At 34.4% G+C, this 25,667-nt stretch overlaps 2 protein-coding genes across 2 annotated transcripts; one reads left to right on the top strand and one right to left on the bottom strand.

Moving 5' to 3' along the window:
- LOC102598372 (uncharacterized) lies at window positions 1-16,375 on the top strand. The gene is made up of 11 exons (XM_006365878.2): window positions 1-570; window positions 886-970; window positions 4,111-4,181; window positions 4,273-4,361; window positions 4,452-4,695; window positions 5,371-5,483; window positions 8,641-8,731; window positions 13,778-13,906; window positions 14,835-15,054; window positions 15,092-15,425; window positions 15,521-16,375. Exons 1-11 carry the CDS (start codon window positions 409-411, stop codon window positions 15,945-15,947), a joined length of 1,965 nt encoding a protein of 654 aa, XP_006365940.2. The 5' UTR covers window positions 1-408; the 3' UTR covers window positions 15,948-16,375.
- Window positions 16,376-17,233: 858 nt separating this feature from the next.
- Window positions 17,234-19,452, bottom strand: LOC102595200 (dimethylallylcistransferase, chloroplastic-like). Its single transcript, XM_015304660.1, has 3 exons — window positions 19,071-19,452; window positions 18,414-18,469; window positions 17,234-17,851 (listed from the first exon to the last, which is right to left on the bottom strand). Exons 1-3 carry the CDS (start codon window positions 19,428-19,430, stop codon window positions 17,392-17,394), a joined length of 876 nt encoding a protein of 291 aa, XP_015160146.1. The 5' UTR covers window positions 19,431-19,452; the 3' UTR covers window positions 17,234-17,391.
- Between the last annotated feature and the right edge of the window lie 6,215 nt (window positions 19,453-25,667).

Raw genomic sequence — 25,667 nt, 5'->3', positions numbered from 1 at the left:
GTGCTTAACCTGTCTCCTTCATCTGCTTTTGGTTCTTCGTTTAATCTTGCCCCTCAATCGATTTGATTTTTTTTTTGTGCATCTTCGTGTTTGAGCGAACTGAATTTGGTACTTTACCCTTATTTTGGGGGCGCTACTGACTGTATTCATAGGAGAAGATGAAAGCTCTACTGCGCTAGTAGACATTCATTCATGGGAGAAGATAAAGCTGTATTCACCTCGTCGTCCCAATCCCAATCCCACTCGCTAAATCTGTTTAAACCCTTTACTCTAAATTTCTCCTCGATCTATTCAAAATCAATTCCGATCTAATTCCTTCACTTCTCTCAGCTGAATCATTTCTCAAACTTGTCTCAATAAATTGAGTTTGCAGATTTGCTGTATAAAATTATTATTATTATTATTGAGATGAAATCCAAAATAAAATGGGCAGCATTAGGAGGCCTGGTGTTATCATTTGCTTCATTGATTGTTCACTTGTTTCTGGCAAAGTCCACTGTTGATCTTGTACAATACACTGCAATTACAGTTTTTACTGAGGATTTAACTCCAACTTTAGCCACTAGGAAGGTAATCCACTCTTTCTACTCTGATTAAGATTCAATAAAATGCTACATCTATTGAATTTATTTGTTTGCCTATGCTTAATTGCTTATGCTTTGATAAAAGCTGATGATTTTATTGAATGACCCATGTAGAGAATATTACAAATTATCTATAAATAGCACCATTTATCGGTACTGATCAGAACTTCAAAGAGTTTAAAATGTAAAATGTTTGGAAACTTTGTAATCTATTGTTTCTAGTACTAATAATCTGGATATCTATTGTTTTGTTGTTAAAGAGTTTATATATGTTTTAACAATATAATGCTACATCTTTTAGGGTCCTGCGTTTCGTAAGTTGTGGGGAAATGTGAAGTCATTGGAGCCCTTGCACCCTTATCCAAATCCAAGAAGTACATATCCTGGTAATCCTTGCAATTCTTTAGTTACTAGATTCACCGCACATGCGTTGCATGTATTTGCCTAGTGATGAAATTCATATATCGTTGAAACAATATTGGCTCTATATTTGCCCCAATATAACCATGGAATAATCTCCTTACTCTATTTGGCATATCTTATCCGTGCAATTCTGTGCATACTTTATTTCTTAGATCCATTGTATATGCAATAATGCTATATTTTAAGGATGGTTTCGTTATAATCTAAATGAAGTGTTGGAACACATGTTTCCGGCTCACCGAAATTAAGTTTGCAAATAGTACTCCATTACGCCCTATTGACTGGCTGCCTTACTTGTTTTTTGTATTTTGTTGCTGGACAGTCATGTTGAACATCTTTTACAAAGTTCCTTATTAGTTCGGCAAATAATTTGTTGCCGAATTTTCTGATTAATTCTAAGTAAGTAATTGCGCTTGAATCAGCATTTGGAACCCGTAACTCTACACTATAGTGTTGTGGCCTTTCGATGTTGCATGGTGATTGCCATCTTGTCTCTCATTCAACCGAACCTGTGAATAGTGAATACAACCAATGAAAGTTTCATTAGTGTCATGTAACATTCTGTAAATAGTAATGGGCTGTTGTGGAAAGTTTTAGAGTTGGTTAGAAGGGTACTTGTGTATCAGCCAACAATCCATCCATTGTAATATCTAACAACGCTTCTGTAGCTTTTTTCATTACCTTACTTGGTGTTATTGTAATATCTTTCTTTTCGGCCTTTATGACTTCACACCCTCCATTTCTGATGAGATTAGTTACTGTACAACATAAATATGTGAAGGGCTTTGGTTTTGTAATTTTGTGGATTGAAACTCGATAGGACTGGTGCTATATAATTTCCCCCCAAAAGGTAGCTTGCCTACCTTGTTTAAGTATAGTTCTAATATTAGTTGTGGCAGTGAGGTTAAATAAATAATGTTGAACATATAATACATGGAGTGTACCAGGAGCGCAAGTCTAGTGCTTTTTGAAACATTGTATGGATCAGCACACTACTCATGGAAAGAGTTGAAATCCCAAAAGCCCCTAGTTTGGAAAGAGCATATTAAGTGAGAAATCAACAAATATACTCTAAATATATTCTATAAGCACATACTGGAGGCTGCCTGATACCTTTATAGATTGAGACTCGCACGTCACATAAGCCTAGAGTAGGTTGATTAACGTATGTGAATGTGTCAATGATATTACCTCGTTGTCAATTAAGATTATCATTTGAAAAATGCTCTCGTGCCTTGAATTCTTGTATGAAATTACCGAACCCTTTCAAATTACTAATACTCTCATCACCCAAACAACGGAGTGTTTTGGTATCTTGTTAATCGGAACACTCTGCTTTGATAGTTCAGTTTCAGTTGCTATGTTTGCTGAATCTAGATGGTTAGAGGTACAGAGGGAATAGTGAGTAACAATGTTAACTTAGGGCGTTTTTGTGTCTTAGTCGAATTAAAAAGAATCATAAAGTACATTTAAGCAATTTCATAAGCCCAATAACAGTGTGCTGCAAGTAGTTTTGTTAAATTTAGTGGAACATGTGAAACGGTTTACAGTATGAAGGGTCCAAGTATCACCTATGTTGAGAGCGCGTATGTTATAACCTGCGCGAAGTGGCAAAAGTAAGCATTCCTGGAAACTTAAAGATAGTGGAACTATATACAGGGGATAGAATGCGATGAAAAATGTTTGGGTGCGTCCAGAACTCCAGCGCCAAAAATAACAGTCCATAATCAATTTGAATGTTAATTTATAGAGTGTTGGATATTTGAGGGGCGGTGTATCTGGAGCGGATGGAATATAGGTGTGGGAATAGATGTAATTTGCCGATAAACATGAGGATAAAACAAAGAGGGTGGAACTTAGTCACTTACAACTGTTAAAGGTGGCCGGAATTCAAAGCCAATTCCAATATTTGATTGTGTTTTCCAGGACCTGGAACAATGTTGGCCTGAAGCGCATGATTGTAAGTCAAATAATAAAGTGCAGATGAGGGCGTGCGAAACAAAGGCAGAACGTTGGTGTTAGAAGATGAAACATGCCATACCTTTTCGTTTTCTTCAGAAATTGGAATCGTAATGGGAGGCGATGTTTGGCATTTGGTGGGTATAAATAGAGGAAGGAGGGAGAAGTGACGAGTTGCATCTGTTGGGTTATTTGAAAGCTTGCGATGGTTCAGATTGTGGGCGTTGGAAGAGGCGATGTTTCTCAGTGGAGTGTGCAGCGCAATGAAGTAGTGTGAAGGTTGAGCTGTTTTTAGTTAGGTGTTTTTTAAGTTAGAGGTATTTATGTAATTTAACTTTCAATTTAGGGAGTTCTTTTAAAATAAAATAGATTTACTGTTCTGAATAAGTCACACCATCCTGACTGGATTATGTATTTTTATGAATCCCTCTTTTATGCTCTTCTTTTACTTTACTTGCAAATATTTAATGATAAATTGCATAGTTGGAAACTCAATGAATATACTGCAACATAATGTGTTTTGTATAAAGCAAGAAATGAAGGCATTGGAGAGATGATCTTATGGTATCTAATGATGGTGATGGAGCAGCAGTAGTTTCTTCAGGAAACATTTTTGAACAAAAAGAGAAGACACTCCCTCCATTATTTGACAAATTGATGGTATTTGATCGGGCATGGAGTTTAAGAAAGAAATAAAGGCGTTAAGCAGAAAATGTATAACATACCATAAGTACTCTTAGTACAATGTTACCAAATATAGAACGATTTAAATCTTTTTGGGACTAATAGGAAATGAAAGAGTAACATATAAAATGGAATGGAGGGAATGTGCGCGCAAGTTGGCCTGGTCATCACGGTTCTCTAAAAGGAAAAAAGGAATGGAGGGAGTACCATATTTTACTAAAGTTTAACGTGCTGTTGCTTTCTAGGTTACAGAGGTATAGAGTTTACACTTGGCAGTTATGGTCTACACTTCTAGTTACTTATAGGTTGGAGACTCTGGTCCAGGCTATCTGGGAATTGAAATTGACTTGCTGCCTTCGCCATTTTAAAGTTATTTGTGTTTTTTTAACAACAATGTTAAGTACCTCCATCATCGGTTGGAACTGATTCTCTCTTTTCACCTATTTTGTCATGGTTTCAGTGGCTGTTGAACAGAACAATGGCTTCATCTATGCAAAAATATCTGGTAGTTTTGAGAAGATCAGGAACTCGGTATGTTCATTTTATTGTTGAAAAGACTTCTACCCTTTTTGCACCAAATTGTTGGGTGAAGAGTTCCTAACAGGTTATCCTTTTCTCATAGATTGTTGATCTGGTTGCCATATCAAGACTTCTAAATGCCACACTGGTAATTCCAGAGATTCAAGAAAGTGCTCGTTCAAAAGGCATCAGGTCCTGGTTAATTTGACTTAAAAAATAAGGAGGATTTTTGTGATGCTTTATTTACATTCCTGAATTTTAAATTATATCTAATTTTTGCAGTTCCAATTTCAAGAGTTTTTCATACCTCTATAATGAGGATCAGTTTATAGCAGCCTTAGCAAATGATGTCACAATTGTGAAGAGTTTGCCACCTATCTTGAGGGAGGCTAGGAGACGGAAAGAGTACCAAATTTTTAAGCCCAAAAGTTCTGCTTCTCTAAGATTTTATACGTCTGAAGTTTTACCTAGATTGAAGAAAGCAAAGGTCATTGGACTAATATTGACAGATGGAGGATGTCTACAGGTATGATTTTTTAGCCCAGTTTCAGGGCTTAAGCACACTGTTGACAACACTGCTTCGCTCATCATCTTTACATCTAGGGACACGTATATCTGGAGGTCGATGCTGCACATGAACAAACCATCTCAAGCAACCTTTTGTTTTATTCTTAATATGTACTACTTGCATTTTTTTTGATGACAAGGGAAACCCGCAGCCGCTACCCTTTGGGTGCGCACAGGATAAAACCCCCGCTCCTATGCAATAGCTCGCAAACCACATAGGAGAGGTAACCCGCACTAGGCAAGCCTGGTGTGACGAGCTCGACACAGAAGGCAAACCCCTTGCTTTCGCTGGCAAGGGGTTTCGAACTTGAGACCTCCAACATGGAAGTCCCAAGCCCAAACCACTGGGCCACCCCGAAGGGTTGTACTACTTGCATTATTTGGATAATGTTGTCATTTTTAAACTTGTATGACTTCACATCCATTTTAGCATTCACATGTCTGCATTCATTTAAATTAGCTGCCCAACATTCACTCGCATAACCTCCGGATTAAGAATATTTCATGCTTATTTTCTTAAGAGGAGAGTTTAACATGATCATTACTGATATTTCCCTATTTAATTTTTATGTGCCTAATGCTTAGTTTGTATTGGCCTAAAATGACCAGCTAATCAAGTTCAATTTCTTCTCAGTCTGCCCTTCCTTCTAGCATGGTTGAGTATCAAAGGCTTAGATGTCGCGTGTCATTTCATGCCCTTCAATTTCGCCCAGAAATTGAAGCTCTTGGAAAGCTCATGGTGGAAAGGTAAGGAATTGAAATTTTTGTTCTCTGTATTTGCCATCTTTTTTTTTTATCAAGATATTTGCCATCTTAGTTATTATCATCTTAGGACTTAGTGTTTTTTGAACTAAAAGGGTTTGTATCTGGTAATTGGTAGCTAATATTTGATTTAAAGAATTTGTTCTCATATTTTTTTCCAGTTCATAAAAAAATATTGTTTTAAAAAATTTGTAACTTATGCACCCAAGGGTGTGGCCTAGTGGCCAATGAAGTGGTTGAGAGCTCTCAAGTTCAAATCCCAGTGGAGACAAAAAACAATAGAGGGTTCTTCCCATCTGTCCTGACTTTGGTGGATAGAGTTACTTGGTACTTGTTGCTGGTGGGATGTGATAGGTATCCTGTGGAATTAGTCGAGGTGCGTGAAAGCTGGTCCGGACACCATGATCATCAAAACAAAAAAAAAATAATTTATAACTTACCATCAGTATCTGAAGAATGTCTAAGCTTATACTTTTTAGGTTGGAAAGACATGTTTGGTGAAAGTGTAATTTTTTCATTCCTTAAAGATCACAATGTCCTGGAAGATTAATCTTACTGATATGCTTGTTTAGATCTAAGTTGCACTAAGGGTTGAAAGACATCACATGTAATGTTTCCAAAAGCAAAAATCTAAGAGAAAATGACGATGCATGAAAATTTTAGGGAAAAGGGAGAAGTGATGTTCACCCATTTCTTAAATGAAATGCACAATTTATCGAAAATACAAGCCCCCAAGCTTTGGTGTAGTGGTAAGAGCACCATGTGTGATATGTAGGTTTGGCGCACGTCACAGGTTCGTCTGTGCAGATAGAAGCCTGGTATTTTAGTAGAGAAGGGTAGAGGGGCAGGTCCTTTATCCACCGAGTTTCGAACCATAAGCCTCTGGTCCTCTGGAATTTCTCAGTTATCTGGAAAAAGAAGTTTATCGGAAAATATAAAAAAAGACCTAATATATGAATTTGGTACTGATAATATCAAAATGCAATTAAAACTTGTATGTTCAACTCCTCAACTCTAACATCATTTAATCTATTTTCAAGATGGTCACAGAAAGACAACTTTCATTACAAAATTGACTCTCAATGATACAAATGATCAACCATAAAGTGGATAACTTCAATTGGAAATTGATGGGCACCTTATAATTGATAAACCATAAAATGGAATGAATATGTAATCTTCAGTTTCATATTAAGTCCTCCAGTAATTTACTAACTACATTTACAGAGCAGAAGAGAGAAGCAAATAAGAAGCCTAGAATCAATAGTTGCAGGAGAAAATGACCACATACTAGAAGATAAAGAAAGATTCATTGCTTGAGATGAAAAAAAAATCTTATTAAAGGACGTTGCATTATGGTAGTATTAGAAGATGTCGGGTCACAAATTCGAGAAGAAAAAGAAGATAATGATGAGAAAGAGGATGCCGAAGCACACATGGAGTGGAGCTTTACTATTTAGCTCTCAAGATCCTTAACTTTTACCCCCCTTTTCTCTTTTCGTCTTTTCCTACTCTAAAATCAGATTGAATGTCTATGTTAGGTCCACTTTGTGTCTCATTAAAGTATGAAGGCAATAACTAGTTAGCACTCAAGATCCTTAACTTATATCCCCCTTTTTCTCTTTTCGTCTTTTCCTACTCTAAAATCAGATTGAATGCCCATGTTAGGTCCACTTTGTGTCTCATTGAAGTATGAAGGCAATGACTATTTGCTTCACATGACTCTGTCACTTTGAACAATGAGCTGATACTTTTAATAATACGAATCTTATTGACGCTGCAAAGGTTGAAGCCATTATTATGTTAAGTAAGACCAGGTGATGACCTTTAGTAACACTAATCATACTAATACTGGGAAGGTTGAAGTCGTTATAATATTTACGGTGAAAATTTTGTTTGGTAAATGTATGGACTTATTTGGTGGGACCATACATTTTTCTTATTGCATAAACAAGTTGTTATATGGTGTGGAATTCAATTCTCACAGAAGACAATCTGAGAAGGAGGAATTAGATTGTTGTGAGTTCACATTACAGATGCAAAAAAGATGAAGAATGTGCAGATTACTAACTGTTGCATTGTAGAGCGACTTCACAAGTATTGGCAGTGGTATTCTTCATAATATATCAATTGGGTTCTCATTAATAGTGTGCTACTCAGTGAAGAATAAGGAAGTACAGTGACTGAGAGGAAAGCAGTGTGGAAAGCTAGTCCACTGTGCATTTTTTGAACATTTGGTATGAAAGGAATAGGAAGTTGGTTCAACACTATGAAGATGAGCTCAAGAAATATGAAAAAGGAATTGCCCCCAAGGCCTAGCTCAAGTGGCAAAAGGTGGAGGATTTGTGGCTTAGGTCGTAGGTTCAAGCCCCGCACCATGCAAAGCGAATCCCGGTATTTAAGTGGAGAAGGGTAGAGGAGCGGGCCCATTATCCACCGAGTTTAGAAGGCTGTGATTGGTCCAAAGGGCGGGTCACAGACGGATTTCTCGGTTATCAAAAAAAAAAAATAAAAAAAAAAATGAAAAAGGAACTTGCTTTTTCATGTATTTTAATTTGAGGAAAGAATATCTTTCATGTAGATAGTTGGATAGGCTTGACAGAATATCAAGTCTAGCCTACATACTCACCTTATATTTTTAGATGTGCCCTTGGTTTTAACAAAGAACAAATTTGTATGGTACTGGTGAAAGATATAGCTAAACAAGTTAGTTCAACTTAGCACCAGATTTCTGATTTGATTCAATTACTAGTTTACCAGTACAAAAAAAGGCTAGATATTTTCATATGGACTAGGCAGTTGAGAGTTCTGCTTGGCTTGCTCAAAATTACTCACTTAGACTTAAATACACACATTTTCGCTGGCTTTTTGGTGCAGCATGGTGGGTATACATGAAGTGGATACTTTAATAGACTTTTCCCCATCATTACATGTGCAGTAAACAAATTGAGTATTTGTATCTTCCCTAATGCAAATTTCCAGCACTTGGTGCTGGTCAGTGAACAAAATGAAATTACATATGAAATGAAAGTTTATCTGATCAACTTCTTGCCTCTTTCTTTTACCTTTTCTTTTTGGGTTGCATGGAGAGTTTTTGTTTGTCTTGTCAACAGATGATAAAAATATTTATTCCTCTCTGCAGGTTACGAGCTTCAGGTCAATCTTACCTTGCCTATCATCCTGGGCTTAAGAGAGATGCCCTAGCCTATCATGGTTGTGCTGAAATATTTCAGGTTCCTAACTTTTTCTTTATCTATGTACTCTCTTAACCTGATTGGGGTTACATCGTACTTGGAATGTCTAATCAGTACATCTCCGCTGGAAAATGGAATAATTTTGGTATATTCTGGTGACTTGTTCTGGATATTAGCACAACAAAGACATATCCGTCTTCAAATTGTGGTGTGGGTGCCAATGCTGAGAACAGGGGATGATACATGACAAAACAAGGTTATTCGGTTCACATGTGTAAATATAAGTTAGTGTAAGTGTCATGGGTTTCTCTTATCTTGTAGCTAGTATCAACTCTAGCGTGTGTTCTTGAATTCCCTTCCGTTCTTGTGTTCTTGGGAAATGCAAGAATTGTGCATGAGGATCTGATGGTCCTAAAGATTCCACAAACAGTTACAATTGCCAAGACCACTCTACATTGATGAGAATCTGGGATTAGAATCAGCAGCATATTCTTATTCCCTACATAATATGTTTGGTTCAAACAAGTCTTCAAATCAAAAAGGTTTGATTGAACCAATGGGAGGGGAAGAGAAAGGGGGAAGGGGACCTGTTAAGTTTACTTAAAAAGCAGGATTTATCATTGCCACATCCTTTTTGGCATGACAAGAGCGAGTGGATGAGAATTGAGATTTACTTCTTTCTTTTTGTCCAATTCTGGAGGTGTTACTCCTCTCTTTGCTTCATTACTTCATAACCATACTAAGAAATTGATCCGAGTTTTGCCCAGCCCCAAATGATCAATCAAATAGATTAACTAAGGCAAAAGGACTAATCGGATGCAAGTGTAGCAAAGGGAAAGAATCCCAAGTGTTGAATCCCACAGAGAATAAGCACAAATAACTTCTAATAGGATTATCACCCTACTTCCTAAAACCAAACAAGAAACAAGGATGGATTGAGAACTTAAATAAAAACAAACTAAACAATAAATTAAATGGATTAACGTATGAAGCAAAAGGCAATCTGGTTAAATTGGGGAGTGTTTACTACAGAAAAAAGAGCAGTCAGGATTTGAGGGCTCAATCTTTAAGCTTGCAACACCAGTGGCTTTGGAGATTCATTATTGAAGATGGGGCTTTGTTGAAGGAAGTTATTGTTATGACATATGAGCTTCTCAATTCCTGAATTGCCAAGCAATCACAGTTTTCTATTATTTTTGGCATCTGGAAACATTTGAGAGCATAAGTGAACTCTTTTTGGCACAACTGAAGCTGTTGGCAATGGCATAAAAGCTAGTTTTTTTGGATAGATACATGGCCTGGTCAATAACCTCAAAAGGAGCAATATCCACTCTTTTCACTGTGGCGCAAGACTATGAAGCCACAATTTCAAATTACAGAATCAGACCACTGATGAAAAATCATTTTTAGGCGGCATATAACTGATTGAGAAATAGTCTCTGCACACTAATTTCCAATGCCCCTCCTTCAACCTTCCTTTTCTTCCACAAAATCATAATGTCAGTTATTAAGGTGGAAAGTTCTGAATTATTCCTTCCATTCTATTTCCTGATGCTTCTGATTTTGTGGCCTCACATGCTATATTTGGATAATCTTTCATTTCTCAACCTGTCTTTTCAAGTATAGGTGCGGCTAAATTGTCATTCATTTGAATCGTTTGAGAAAAACTGAAAATGGAAAAAAAGTGATTATGACTGTAGTTCTGGACCATGAAGTGAGTTAATCATTCTATTGATGGGTATATAAAAGAGAAGGAAAAAGAAAAAAAAGAAGGGCAGAGAAAGAGGCAATATTAGCAGTGTGAAGCAAGGGAGAGTATTGCTGCAGTTAATCTGTTGAGCCTAACTGGTCTAATGAACCTAATGATGCCTTTTCCCTTTTAAAGAACAATTGATATCAGGGGGTACCTTTACATGGAGAAAAGGAGACAGGCAAGACGTAGCAGCAAAACTGGATAGGTTCCTATTCTCATAAGAATGGGAAGTATCCTTCAAGAAAATAAAGCAAACTATTATGCCTAGAATAACTTCTGATCACAATCTGCTGCTACTTGAATGTGGAAACTGGGAGAGGTCATTATCCTATTTTAAATTCGAAAATTGGTGGTTGCAAACTGAGAAATTCAATGCAAGAGTTAAGGGGTGGTGGGATTCTGAATCTTATACAGGAATACCAGATTACATTCTAGTTTGCAAGTTGAAAGCCCTCAAAGTGAAGTTGAAAGAATGGAGCAGAACTGTTCAAGGCAACCTAGGTCTACAGAAACAAAACATTTTAAACCAACTTTCTGATTTTGATGTGATCCAGGATCAAAGATGCTTATCTGATGATGAGTCTTTTCTAAGAGCTGTTCTAACAGTAGAATTGGAGGAGGTGGCAAAAAGGGAGGAAGTGTCATGGAGGCACAGATCCAGGGCTGTATGGTTGAAAGAGGGGGATAAAAACACAATTTTTTTTTCACAAAACAGCAAATTGTCGCAAAGATACAACAACATTGATAGTCTTTTGATCAATGGGGCTACTGTATCTGTGCCAGCAGTGATCAGGGAGGAGATCATAGGTTTCTTCCAAAACCTTTATAGAGAGAATGAGCACTGGAGACCTCAGTTCAACCCCAGAGATCAAGCTATGTTGAATGAGGAAGATAACTTATTGTTGCAAAGTCAATTTGGAGAACAGGAGATCAAAGAATGTGTGTTTGCTTGTGCAGGAGATAAGGCCCCTGGCCCAGATGGTTTTACTATGGCATTTTTCATACATTGTTGGGAGGTGGTGAAGACAAATGTAATAGCAGCCATTCAGAATTTCCATGGTCAAGGTTAACTTTGAAAAAAAGCTTAAATGCTACTTTCATTGCTTTGATCCCTAAAAAGATGGGTGCATCAGAATTGAAGGATTTTAGGCTCATTAGTCTGATTGGCAGCATCTATAAAATCATATCCAAGATCCAAACAGAAAGGCTTAAGAAAGTGATGTTTAAGTTGGTGGATAAACATCAACTAGCTTTCATTAAGGGTAGGCAGATCATGGATGCCATTCTTATTGCCAATGAAATGTGTGGATGTGAGGAACTTAACAAAGTCCTTGTTATCCTATGTAAGTTGGATATAGAAAAGGCTTTTGATCATCTCAACTGGAACACACTTGAGACGATGGGTTTTGGAAATAGGTGGATAAAATGGTTAAAATACTCTGTGTTCTCAGTATTAATTAATGGTACCCCTTTTGGGAGAGATCCTCTTTCCCCTTTCCTTTTTATACTTGCTATGGGAGGATTGAGTGATATGTTGAAAACAGCACAATCAAACAATAAGATCGAGGGCTTCTGGACGAATGATAGTGATATTCTGGGCTTAAATATCTCCCACTACTTACAGTATGCAGATGACACTTAAAGTGTTCTGTGGTGCAGAGAAAGAGCAACTAAAGCATCTAAGGGTCATTTTTATTCTGTTCGAAGCTATTTCCGGATTACACATAAACTGGGGTAAAAGTTTTGTCTACCCAGTGAATGAAGTTCCAGATATCAATGGTCTAGCTAGTATCCTAGGAGGTACTACCTATCTAGGGATGCCTCTGGGAGCAAAAAGTAAATCCAAGAATATATGGAATGCAGTGGTGGAAAAATGTGAAAAGAAGCTGGTAAATCGGAGAAGCCAATACTATCTTTGGGTGGAAGATTAACTTTAATCAATAGTGTGCTTGATGCTATGCCAACTTACATGATGTCATTATTTCCTTTGCCAGGGTGTCTTAAAGAAGTTAGACTCCATCCGGAGGAACATTTTATGGCAAGGAAATGGAGAGGGGGAAAAGAAGCATCACTTGGTGAAATGGGATGCTGTCATCAACAACAAAAATTGAGGAGGAATGGGTATAAAGCACCTCAAAGTACAGAACCAGAGTCTTCTCTTGAAGTGGCTATTGAGGTTTGTCTCTGGAGAACAGAGTTTGTGGAAAGAAGTTATAGCTTCCAGATATACAATGAAAGACCTATGGATTACTAAGGAAGCTACAAGCCCTTATGGGGTAGGTTTATGGAAAACAATCATGATCTAGTGGCCTAAAATATGGAGAAATTCAAGGATTCAAATAGAAAACGGAAGGAAGGCATCATTCTGGAATGATGTGTGGGTTGATCAATACCCTGTGAAACAGTTGTACCCTGTGATCTACAATCTGAATTCTGAACCAACAGAAGGAGGCAACAGTAGCAGATGTCATGGACAATCAAGGATGGAACCTATCTTTCAGGAGAAGGTTGAATGACTGGGAAATAGACAACCTCACAGATTTCTTCAGTTCTTTGGAGCATACCAATAACCTTGACACAAATGAAGACAGTCTACAATGGTTGAGAGCCAAAAATGGGAAATTCACAGTAAAATCAGCTTACAAACACCTTGATAGGTCAGCTGCAATGCTCTTATCATGGCCTTGGAAGATGATATGGAAGTTAAAGATACTCCACAAGGTGGCTTGTTTCACCTGGTTGGTAGCCAGGCAAACAGTACTGACTCAGGACAATCTAATGAAAAGGGGAAGGGAATTATGTTCCAGGTGTTTTTTTTGTGAAGAGAAACAGAGACAACAAACCATCTCTTCATTCGCTGTAGAGTGACACTGAAATTGTGGCATGCGTTTTTTAACTTGAGGGGTATCAGTTGGTCCATGCCAAGGCATACATCAGAAGCCCTAACGGGATGGAATAGAGAAGGAAACATGTCAGGCCATAAGGAGAGATGGAAGATTGTCCCTGCTTGCATCTGGTGGACAATAAGGAAGGAAAGGAACCAGAGATGTTTTGAAAACAAGAGCATCCCTTTCCGCTTGAAATTGAATTGCCTTATAAACTTTTATTTTTGGTGTAACTATGTACTCCCCAGAAAGGTGGAGGATATTACTCACTTTTTAGATAGTTTAGGAGGAGTAAAGGTTAGACATATTTGGTTTTGCTAACTTTAACTCCTGATGTAATTACTACTGATACACTATTGGTGTGTTTTGTCTATAAAATGTTGAACTTTCTCAAAAACAACAACTGATATCATGACACCTGTAATATATTGCTTTCTCTTGGTGTAGGATGTTCACACAGAACTTATACAATACAGGAGGGCCCAGATGATTAAACAAGGAATTATCAGTGAAGAACTTAATGTTGACTCACATGCTCGGAAGAGAAATGGATCGTGCCCACTCATGCCAGAAGAGGTACTTTTTGAATTCTCTTTAAATCTTCATCAAAAGTTTATTCATCTGGCTCAAAGTACAGTTTTTATAAGTAACTTTATACAATATATTACATTTTAAGTTACCTTTTGATGCAGACACTTTTTAGATAGCATCCATGCAGTGCACATTTTTTCTTCTTTTTTTGCTAATTAGTGCATTTTGTTACCATCTCATAGTTTAATCTCCAGTTCAAACTTCTTTAAATACAGTATAGGGGTCTTCATGTTCCTAGATTTACTTTATGCTCTAGATTCTTTTCTCACAACTAGGAAGAGATTTTGCGAGTTCCTTATTTGCTTGCCAATTGATGCAGAGATGAGATATTAAGGCACTGTAAAGATCAAAGCATTTTTTTTATCGGTAAAATAAGAAGTATTATTCATGTCAAAATAATAAACAACATATAGATAATGTTCTTACAGGTTGCATTCAAAAAAGAGAGTAAAGACTTTAAAAAAAGTGTAGTTAGTTTAGCCAATGAATTTGCTGCTAATAGTTTAAGATGTCGGGATATACACCTGCTAGCTATCTTCTATATCGGTGAATAAATCAAGATTGCCTTAGGCTGAGACATCAATAGCTTGTTTCTGGAGATATTTTCACAGAGGAGCTGCCGATAATTCAAACCCTCTTTGTTGTTCATTGATTGAGCTTGGGAAGGTTGATGCAAATGCTCTCTAGTTATAAGCCCAGGTTCTTTCATTCACAGAATTGCATGTTCTGTTCTTTCTCAAAAGAAAAAAGAGAGTTAAATACCTCAAAACCCTGTTAATTATTCACATTCTGTTAGTTTAATGCTTAAACCATCGGGTGTTGCTGTTACCCCTAGAACTATAACATTTCCTATGTAAAACCTCCCTGCAGTCGTTCTATTTCTTAATTCTTCATACATTTTTGCAAATTTTAGGTTGGCCTTCTGCTTCGAGCCATGGGTTATCCACCTAGGACAAGAATATTCCTATCAGGTTCTGAAACCTTTGGCGGACAACGGGTTATGATTCCTTTACGCGCCATGTACACCAATTTAGTTGATCGTACTTCTTTGTGCAGCAAAACAGAGCTAGCCAATTTAGTTGGCCCTGAAACCCCCCTTATTCCTGATCCTGATCAGCTTTTACCAGTAAAAAGTCCAAATCAACTAAAATCAGAATGGGACAAGTTTGGGAAGTCCAAATCAACTAAAATCAGAATGGGACAAGTCTGGTCCCCGCCCAAGGCCTCTACCACCTCCTCCTGATCGACCTATTTATCGACATGAAAAAGAAGGCTGGTATGGGTGGGTTGCAGAGAAAGATAAGGAACCAGAACCTTCTCTCAATGATCAGAGGGAGCAAGCACACCGACTGCTATGGGATGCTCTTGATTACATAGTCTCGGTGGACGCTGAAGTTTTTTTCCCTGGTTTTGACAATGATGGTAGTGGGCCTGATTTTGCTAGCTTGGTGATGGGACACCGACTTTATGAGATGGCATCTGCAAGAACATTTCGGCCAAACAGGTAAAACTAACAACAGTCCTGGTCCTTTCTTTCTTTGGTGTTTACTATTTCTTTTTATTTACCATCACTTTCTAAAATGTATCTTGTATATGCAGGAAATATCTTGCAGAGCTCTTTAATACTACCGTCGATCATCTTTATTATCCACCTCGTAATTGGACTTTTGCTGTCAGAGAACATCTCAACAAAAGCTTGGCAGAAGAGGGCCTTTTGAAGGAATCTAATCTATCAAAAACAAAGTTTTTCCTCTCTCACCCTATTCCAGAATGCTCATGTTCAACTGTCAAGGCTACTGATATTGTGCATTCAGGAAAGAACAACAATCTCCATCTGTTGTTTGAAGGGCAGGATGAGTGCCCCAAATGGATGCAACAACTAAGAACTCAAGAGGCTAAAGCTGATGAAGTTGATTCTCAAGAAGATGAGACTGATTTAGACAGGCAGTCAGAATCCGAAGGATACAATGGAACTGATGCAATTCCATCCCTGGAACAGGATGAGGAAATGGATCCGGATGATTAGGATTAGATGTACATATCTTTGCCTTCATTTTCTTGTTCATTTCCCTCTATGCCACCGACGTCAAGCCCCACTCTGGATTAATCTTTTCTAAGAGTGTAAAAACTTACAGCAGCAGCATGCTGCTTTTGGAATGTCTGGATGCACTCCCAATTTTTTTTTTTGGGCCAAATTAACTGCAAGCACAGTTCTTCAAATGTGCTTTAGAAGAATCCATGCAGTCTGCTTAGAGTTCATTGCTTGGCATCTGGACTCCATTGGTCTCTTTGATAGAACTCTCACTCTTTCTCTCCTTCAAGCAGGACAAGTTATCCCATCTTCTACAGGTATACAGCATACAAAAGATGTCTAAATTTCTAGTACTTTGCAACTGCACAAAGCAAAAGTGACAATGTGAAGCCATATATAGTTAACAACGATTCTTTGATTTTTGTTTCACATCTTAAATGTCTTTTCAATAGATGTTCGAACCTTTTGGCTATTGAGTAGTTTCGAATCCAACTAGCTTTCAGTATATTGAAATTGTCTCTAGAGGAGTAAAGACCTAGTAGGAGATGTAGTGGAGGACCTGCAGAATAATGGTGCCTATGCCAATAGCTGAAATTTCTTGAAGCTACTCACATGGTGCAAGTCCGTTGGCCTTGTTCAAGTTCTACTTGGACAATCGCTCTGAGAGAAGGTACTCCAAAAGTTATATGGCTAAACAATACGTACCGAGATACAACAATTACTTCTCAAAATGGTGCTGAGACTTGTTGGCTGCAGCCTAGAATTTGCAGAGCCAGTTGTGGTGTATTCGTGTTGGGACTATATAGATTTCTTAGTGATTTTCTTTTCGGAAATTGTAAGCATGGCAATCATGATTATAGTAAAACAGTACTACTATCTTGGAGAAGCAGATTTAGGATTGCCATTGAGGTCGCTTCAGCTCTTTTTGACCTATTATAACTAATGCTTGCATTAGAGTAGGCTGTCTACATCACACCATGGGGGTGTTGTCCTTCTCTGAACCCTGTGTGAGCCAGGATGCTTTGTGGATCGGGCTAACCTAATAATGAGGTTGCTTCAGCAGTTGTTTATCTCCATAGTGAAATTAATTAATACGCCCATTATCTCTACACACGTCAAAGGTCATAATAGATCACACTAACAGTATTGCATACAACAACAATATACCCCGTGAAATTCCATAAAGTGAGGTGTGGATGTACACATGCCTTATTAGGTAGAGAGGCTGTTTTCGAAAACATGACAACTAATAACAAAGCAATGCGGACATATATGCAAGGAACTTTAACAAAAACAACAAGAAGGTGTGATCATCTAAATACACCAAACAACATATGATATCATCTACTCAAATCCACCGACTACATGAATTGGCTAATACCACATTCAACTAGCAGTATTTATTTGGCTGATAGGTTCATGAAACACACAAAATGTTTCAATATGTGTGTCCACCAAAACGTCTATGTCTTCGTTGAAAGGAAAATATGGCCTCCATGAGAGCTTTTTCTCCAAAATCAGGAAAAAGAGTATTTGTAAAATACAATTCAGAGTAAGCTAGCTGCCACAATAAGAAGTTACTGATTCTTTGTTCTCCTCCAGTCCTTATGAGTAAATCAGGTTTTGGGAACTTGGCACAGTTGGTAGTAAGTTCTTGTTCAAATAATGTGTTGTCAATATCTTCTAATTGTATAAGACCATCCTTCACTTTACTTGCAATGTTTTTGGTTGCTTGTAACATGTCATAATGTCCTCCATAGTTTAGTGCCATCATAAGATGAAGTCCTTCATTGCCTTTGGTGGTCTCTTCTGTTAACTCTATGCCTTCCTGTAATTTTGTGGGAAGTTTGGATTTACCTCCAATAACAGACACCCGTACCCCAAGCCTTGTGCTCAGCCTGGAATATAATCATGAAATTGAAAATTCCGAGCTCTACGTTTAAAACTTTCAACACAGTCATTCTTTAGTAGCTCGTACCAAAATTGAAAAGCAGTAATACGTTATTTTTTCAGTCATACACAATTGTTTGCATATTTTATTGATCGTTAAAGTAAGATAAATATATCGCTGGGATTATTGCAAGTTTCCTGGCTTTCGTCCTTCCTTTTACGTTTAAATTCTTGGAAATTTTTTGTCTTTTTTGAAGAATTATCAAACTATTATTCTTTAGGTAAAACGATTTAATAGTTCTTGTATAATTCTAGTTTTAGTGTCTCGTGTTGAAATGTATAATCATCTCATATATGATATATGCCTCTTAGGTGCTAGTGTGGTTACTTTTTTTTTTTTTTGTGGGCCAAATACGTAATTTTTAATAATGGGTGGCTTGAGAGAATCAAATCCACATCTTTCTGCTTTGATATTATATTGAAACTTGTGACAAATTTAAACAGTTAAGAGAAGAGGTACACATTTTTATTGTATTATGATTCAATATACACCAAACAAATAAATATTACCTCATAAATTCTTCAAAGAACTCTTCAAATAGTTGCATCAAGAAATCAACCTCCTCCTGTTCAAAGCCAAATTGTTATTCTTGAACAACGGTGAAAGAAAATTATTCAAAATCACATAAAAACAAGTGGCAAAATCCTACGCGTTAAATTGCAAATGAAGAATAAATTACTCTCGAGTATTATAGTGCGGCAACTGCAGGTTTGGCTAAACTTTTTAATTTTAGTTCAAACGTTATATTTGTTTTAAAGATTTATTGAATATATATAAATTATTATCTAACAATTAAGATTAGAATCAACCATTCATAAACCTTCAAATCTTGCCTCCATCTCTTAGTAATAAAACTAACCAATTATATTAACGTGTCAACATACTTTTGCATGCGTTTAGCTTACTTTTTGTTACTAGTTAACATATTTATATATCGATAGGCTAATTAATTGCATTAGAAAATAGATTCAAATTCAGTATACATGCATGTAAATTGCAATCATAAGAGGAAACAAATAATCACAAAAATTAAAATATACATCCATATTAGTATCGGGTATCGGTTCATCTGAACCTAGGACTTTTGATGGGAATCATAAATTATGCCAAAGGTATGAGGATAAATTGTGAATAATTTTAAATTCTAAATTCATCTCTATACGCACCTTGGAACGATTCCAGTTTTCAGTAGAGAAAGCAAAAGCAGTGATAACTTGTATTCCAAGTTTGGAAGAAATGTTGCAAATATTCTTGAGATTAGGAGTAAGAAATTTGTGACCCTCTTGCACTGCTAAACCTCTAGCCTTAGCCCATCTCCTGTTCCCATCCATTATTATAGCAACATGTTTAGGTATAAGCTCTGAATTATGAATTATTTCGATACTATGACGACGGTCATCATCGATGCTCAGTGAGTTTGAAATCTTGAAGAAATGACCACATCGACCACCACATATTAACGATGGAAGAGTATATAAATTATAAGAGCTCTTAGATATTGGCCTCCCTACAAACAAAGAGCTCATTTCCTCAACTTTTGTTTTTGGTTCTAAGTTAAGTAGAGTACTTGAGCAAGTATAGGTCTCAATGGAACTAATCAATGCATTATATGTTTCAATATATAATAGGGCATGATGGATGTGAGTTGAAAGCACATAGCACTAATTATATCCTCATTGAATTTATGGTTATCTATTTCTTTTTATTTGTAAACAAAGACAATATATTAATAAAACTTAATATGCATCAATACATGGTCATGACAGAGAGGTGTAACTACTACTAAGGTTACAAGGAGGGGAGTTAAAATATGTACCTATTACAATATCATCTAAATTTGTAAATGGCTTCTAATTAAGCATAACAAAAATAATTTCTTCTTTATCTGTTTTTGGCCTTTTAGAAACAAGCAAAGGTGGAACTGTTGATTTAAAGTTAGTTAATCTCCTACCGTTAGTTCAAAGTGGACTGCTTCCGTTTCAATTTATGGACATAAAACCTGTTTGGATAAACTTATTAACAGTAACTAAATATACATATTAAGGGCCGAAAATCACTTTTAGGAGATGAAACTACTTTTATAAATAAATAGTTGTGTTTCGATAGAGATGTACTAAAATAGATAATAGATAGTTAGCGTATTTGGTTCAAAAATTGTTACTCCCTCTATTTTAATTTCTTTATCTTACTTTTCTTTTTAGTCCATTTAAAAAAAAAAAAAAAAAACTCTTCCCATTTTGGCAACTCTTTTTTTAATTTCAACTTTCCCACATGACCTGTTTAATTCATGTTTAATTAAGATTACAAGATTAAACACATTTTGATACATTTTACCAAATGCATAAATAAGCTAAAAAAAAATTACTTATATAAGGTAATTTGACTAGCTTATTACAAGCTTAGCCAAATACTTTCAAAGTTTAATTTAGCACAGGTAAAAAAAGAATTATTTTTTTCGAAACTTGTGAAAATAAATACTCCTATGCCATAATGTTTGTGGGTCTAAAAAACCTTCTCATCAAAGGAATGAGAAATTTAAAGTTAAAAGTTAAATGCTTATCAATTTAGGAATGTGTTACCTTTTTTAGGAAGTACAAAATCAACTATATCCCAATTGCAAAATCATTGAATTGTGGGTGGATTTTAATTAGTATAAGTCTGGCTTGTGAATGATTTTAACAGATAAAATGATGATAATATCAAATCATATTAATTCGGCAGGATTTGTAAGTAATTTAATAATTAATATAAATAAAATGAATATAGTAAAAATTAAAGTCATATCAATTTGTTCATGACTTGTGTATTATTTATAACCTGTTTCGCCCCAAGAATACTTGGAAAAAATTTGGGAAGTGGTGTTTGGTCATATAACTTGACAAATATATTTGCTAAGCATCTCAAGTTCCCAAATACTAGAAAAAATTAGTATTTAAGCCAAGTTCTATTATTTGAGAATTTTAAAAAATTCAAAAATCATCCCAAACTTTTATATTTTATAAAAAATACTCATTATTTATTAATTCCAACTAATATTTGTTACTATCTCCTCCGAAAAAGTTTGAGTTATAATTTGAGAGATAAAATTGAGAAAAAAGAACAAGTTGTGTTTAATGTGTTATAATTATAACTGAATCAGTGACAAGTTTTAGTATGTGTTTAGTGTATTGTCTTGCCTATGTTGTTATTTTATTATTGTTAATTGTTATCAATTATATTATAAGATTATTTTTTAACGGAACATATTCATTATAAAATGATAATATAAATTTATGGGTGTTTTTAGTAATTTTTAGAACTTATACATATAAATCATATTTTTTTGAAATAGTCAAATATTTTTAGGCAAATTTGGGGCCAAATAGGTGAAACTTCACCAAAAACTTCACTCAAATATAATTTACCAAGAATATTTGAGAACTTAGGGCCAAACGCTAGCTTAATAAAATAGGTAAAATGAAGATGATATCGATCAAGTCACTATTCATGACTTACGACTAATTTAACAAGATAAATATATCCAAAACAGTATAAAGTCATACAAATCCATTTCAACTTGTGAACAATCAAGTCATATCAATCCATAATTATTTAATTTGTGAGCTATATATTTCATCATAGCTTGGTCCTTCGTACGTAGTATTGTTATTGCTAAATATATAGCAGTTTGATCATCAAATAATGTCTATATATGGATAGTAGTAAAACATCGGTTTATACTTACTATTTATAGATTTTTCAGTTTTATTGAGAGTGATGTATATATCTTCGTTATTTGCTTGTGCTTCGTTACTGAATTTTGTTTATTCGATATTCCTTTAGCATCATTTTATTTGTCGTTTTATTAAAAATAGATCGTTCAGAATAGTTGTTATTTTAAAAATTAAAAATATAATTGAGTATATTTTTTCTATTTTGCTGTTAATAATAATTATTCTTGAAAGAAATAAATATTGACTAATTAATATATAAAATCTAAGTGAAAGCATGTATATATACATACTCTAATATTATGATTACATAGAATAAACTTTTTTTTAATTTCCTTAATGAGAGATAAAAGAAAAATATTTATTACAGAGAAGTTAACATTTTATATTATATATATAATAAATAAAAATATGATAATTGAAATGATCCGAAGGACATCCCTTAATTCCCATAGAAGTGAATAAAATATTTAAAAAATTCATGTGATATTGGTATAAGATACTGTCAAGTTTTAGAGTGATGGGTAAACTATATTGTGTAGTATAGGATAGAGCGCTAAGTCAATAACTCATTTATTTAGAAGATATAAGTTATATAAATGAAGAGTTGAGATGATTGTGTGCACATAATAAAAGCAATAAGATTGAGAATAAAGATATTCTAGACAAGGTGGAAGTGACGGACCTCTGTGATAGATAAGATGATGGAAGGGACCATTGAGTTAGATTGTTTAGGCATGTGAAGAAGAAATGTGTAAATTCTCTAGTTAGGAGGTGTGAAAGATTGAATATAGTTGATACGAAGAGAGGTAGAGATAGACCGAAAAAGTATTGGAGAGAGGTGATTAAAGTGTATGATATGCACGAAATTTAGTTTATCGAAGACGACATATATAGCCTTAGATAGAAAATTTGCAGATCACAAATTAAACTAGAAAGTTAGCAGGTAGTTAAATATTTTCTTTACTTTTTGAGGGGATTAGGCTTGGGGGTTGCTAGTCTGGGGCGTCATATCTGTTGTAGTAATAACTTTATTCATGTAGTAATTTCTAGCTTTTGTTATTTATCATAATTTGGTATTTTTTTTTATGTTACTATTCCTTGCTTGTATGCGCTACATTATTTTTTTATTAGTTGTCATGGTTTTCTTTAGGGATAAGGGTCTGAAAAATATCTTAACTTTGGTCGAATTTGATATTGCGATACTAAACTTTCATGAGGATCTATTGCCTCCCTAGACTATTTAATACCATATTTTAAACATATATACTTGCCCACGTGGACAAAAAATAATGCAAAATTATAAATAGTAATGTGTCCACGTGGGCACATATATACCTTTAAAATACACTATTAAATAGTTCAGGGGGGTAAAAAATACGGTATTAAATAGTATAGGGAGGTAATAGGTCCTCGTGAAAGTTTAGTATCGCAACAGCAAATCCGACCAAAGTTGGGGTATTTTTCAGATCCTTATCCCTTTTCTTTACCACAATTTTTTCTTTATTACTACTTTAATTTGTTTTACTTCACTTGAGCCAATTGTCTTTGCAGAAACGATATTTCTATCTCCATGAGGTAAGAATAAAGTCAACGAATATTCTCTACTCTCTAAACTTCACTTTACAAAATTTGACCAGATATATTACTGTTTTTATCATACATGGGTAAATATTTTACTGATTGCCATAATCATTCATTATACGTAATTATCGTAATCAACAAAAAGTGAATATTGTTTCGGTGCATATTATCATATTATATATAGTGTTCATTGGAGTCCGGAACCAAAAGGGTAAGAAAATTTTCCGAAAATTCCAAAAGGGCAACAAAATGAATTATCAAACCAAAAGGGAAATATTTTTTGATGCCGTTTAAATTTGTTTAAATTAGGGTATCCGCTGCAAGGCGTGGAACCCCATGCGACTTGCAAGGCGCGACCGCCTTTTAGCCTTGTAAGACTCAGCCGTCATGCTCCTTACAAGGAGCATGGGTTTCAGCGCTTTGCTGCCTATTTTTAAAATATTTTTTTTTGGTCCGATTTTTTTAAATATTTTTTTGTTCAAATATATTATTAGTATTAGTATTATTTTTTTAAAAAATTTGTTCAAATATTTTTTTAATCTGTATTGTTAATAAATTTTAATTTATAATTTTGATATTATTTCATAAATGATAAAAATTGATTATTCGTAAAACCTTTTAATTATAGATAGTGTTTAAATATATTATTATTATTATTTTTAAAAATATACTATTATTGTTAATATTTGTTTTAAAAGTATACTATTATTAATATTTTTTCTACAAAACACACTCTAATGCTTTTATTATTTATTTTTTCTAAAGGAAATGCATGTACAAAACGTAAAAGATTTAAAAGACAAATAATATAAATTCAAGGGAATAATTTCTATGAGAAGGTGAGTAAGTTCTTAATTACGAAAAATAATAGAATATTTGTTTTTTTTTACCTAGTGAAATTGAATCTTTTATTATTTCTTTTTGTTTTATTTATTATTTTACCAGGGTATCGGGATTGCTAACACATAATTTTTCAACATGAAATCTACATAATTTTTTTTTATGTTAGATGCTATCCAAATTTTATTAGAAATAGTAAGAATGAAAAGTACCTTCTTGAAATAAAATTTCACCAAATTAATTTGGATGAAAAGAATCATGTTATGTCTTATTTTTACAAGGTGAAGAAACTAAAATGTCTTTTGTTACTAATTTATCGAAAGCGATAAAATCTTAAATAAAACAAAAAAGTGAAGCAAAAAGAAATAATAAAAGATTCAATTCCACTAGGTGAAAAAAAAAAACAAACAAATATTCTATTATTTTTCGTAATTAAGAACTTACTCACCTTCTCATAGAAATTATTCCCTTCAATTTATGTTATTTGTCTTTTAAATCTTTTACGGTTTGAACGTGCATTTCTTTTAGAAAAAATAATAATAATAGCATTAGAGTGTGTTTGGTAGAAAAAATATTAATAATAGTATACTTTTAAAACAAATATTAATAATAATAGAATACTTTTTAAAATAATAATAATAATATATTTAAACACTATCTATAATTAAAAGGTTTTACGAATAACCAATTTTTATCATTTATGAAATAATATCAAAATCATAAAGTAAAATTTATTAACAATACAGATAAAAAAATATATATTTGAACAAATTTATTTTAAATAATAATAATACTATGTTTGAACAAAATTTTAAAAAAAATGGGACAGATAAAAAAATATATATTTGAACAAATTTATTTTAAATAATAATAATACTATGTTTGAACAAAATTTTTTAAAAAAAAGGTAAAAAAAAATAGGACCATTTTTTTTTAAAGGAAAAACTACCTAGTTAGACATACTTTAGTATCATATATACTTAATTTACCTCTAGTTTAAAAAAATTACGCACAATATCACTTTTATTTTTTATACCATATAGTTTAAAATATTTAATTAGATACACAAATCTCTTATATATGATATTAAATAATTATCTTAAAATTTAAACTCATTAATTAATGGTAAATTATCAATTCAAAAAGTTTTTCTCTCACTTCGATCTGTTGCTCCCTCCCCAAATCCCATTACCTTCCGTATCTCTCACCCCCAGCCCACCCCCCACGATCTTCAAACACTTTCACCATCTCCCTTTCTTTCTTAATCCTCTCAATTCCATGTCCCTAATTCAAAACTAAATCTTGATAATCACAAGTATACAAAGATGTAAATTACTTTTTTTTCATTATTCTAATGTATCTTGGTTTTACATCTTATTTATGTATCTGAAATAGAGTTCATATTTCTCTAAAGTTCTATTGTATAAACTTTTACAAATTAGGCTACGAGATACATGCTCGAGATACATATAGCATTATTAATGGAGAGAAGCATCATCCACCTTTGTAACGAAATGAAACTAGCTTGCACAAAAGGCAATAAAGAACCTTTTTGGTTGATGCATATGACAAGGATTTTGGTCGTTCAGCCGAGATCAATATCAAAGGAGAAAACTACATGATTCTCTG

Source organism: Solanum tuberosum, unplaced genomic scaffold (genome assembly GCF_000226075.1).
Source record: "Solanum tuberosum cultivar DM 1-3 516 R44 unplaced genomic scaffold, SolTub_3.0 scf00579, whole genome shotgun sequence".
Classification (NCBI taxonomy): domain Eukaryota; kingdom Viridiplantae; phylum Streptophyta; class Magnoliopsida; order Solanales; family Solanaceae; genus Solanum; species Solanum tuberosum.
Note: the sequence above shows the minus strand (reverse complement) of the source record. Positions and strands in the feature narration are given on the sequence as shown.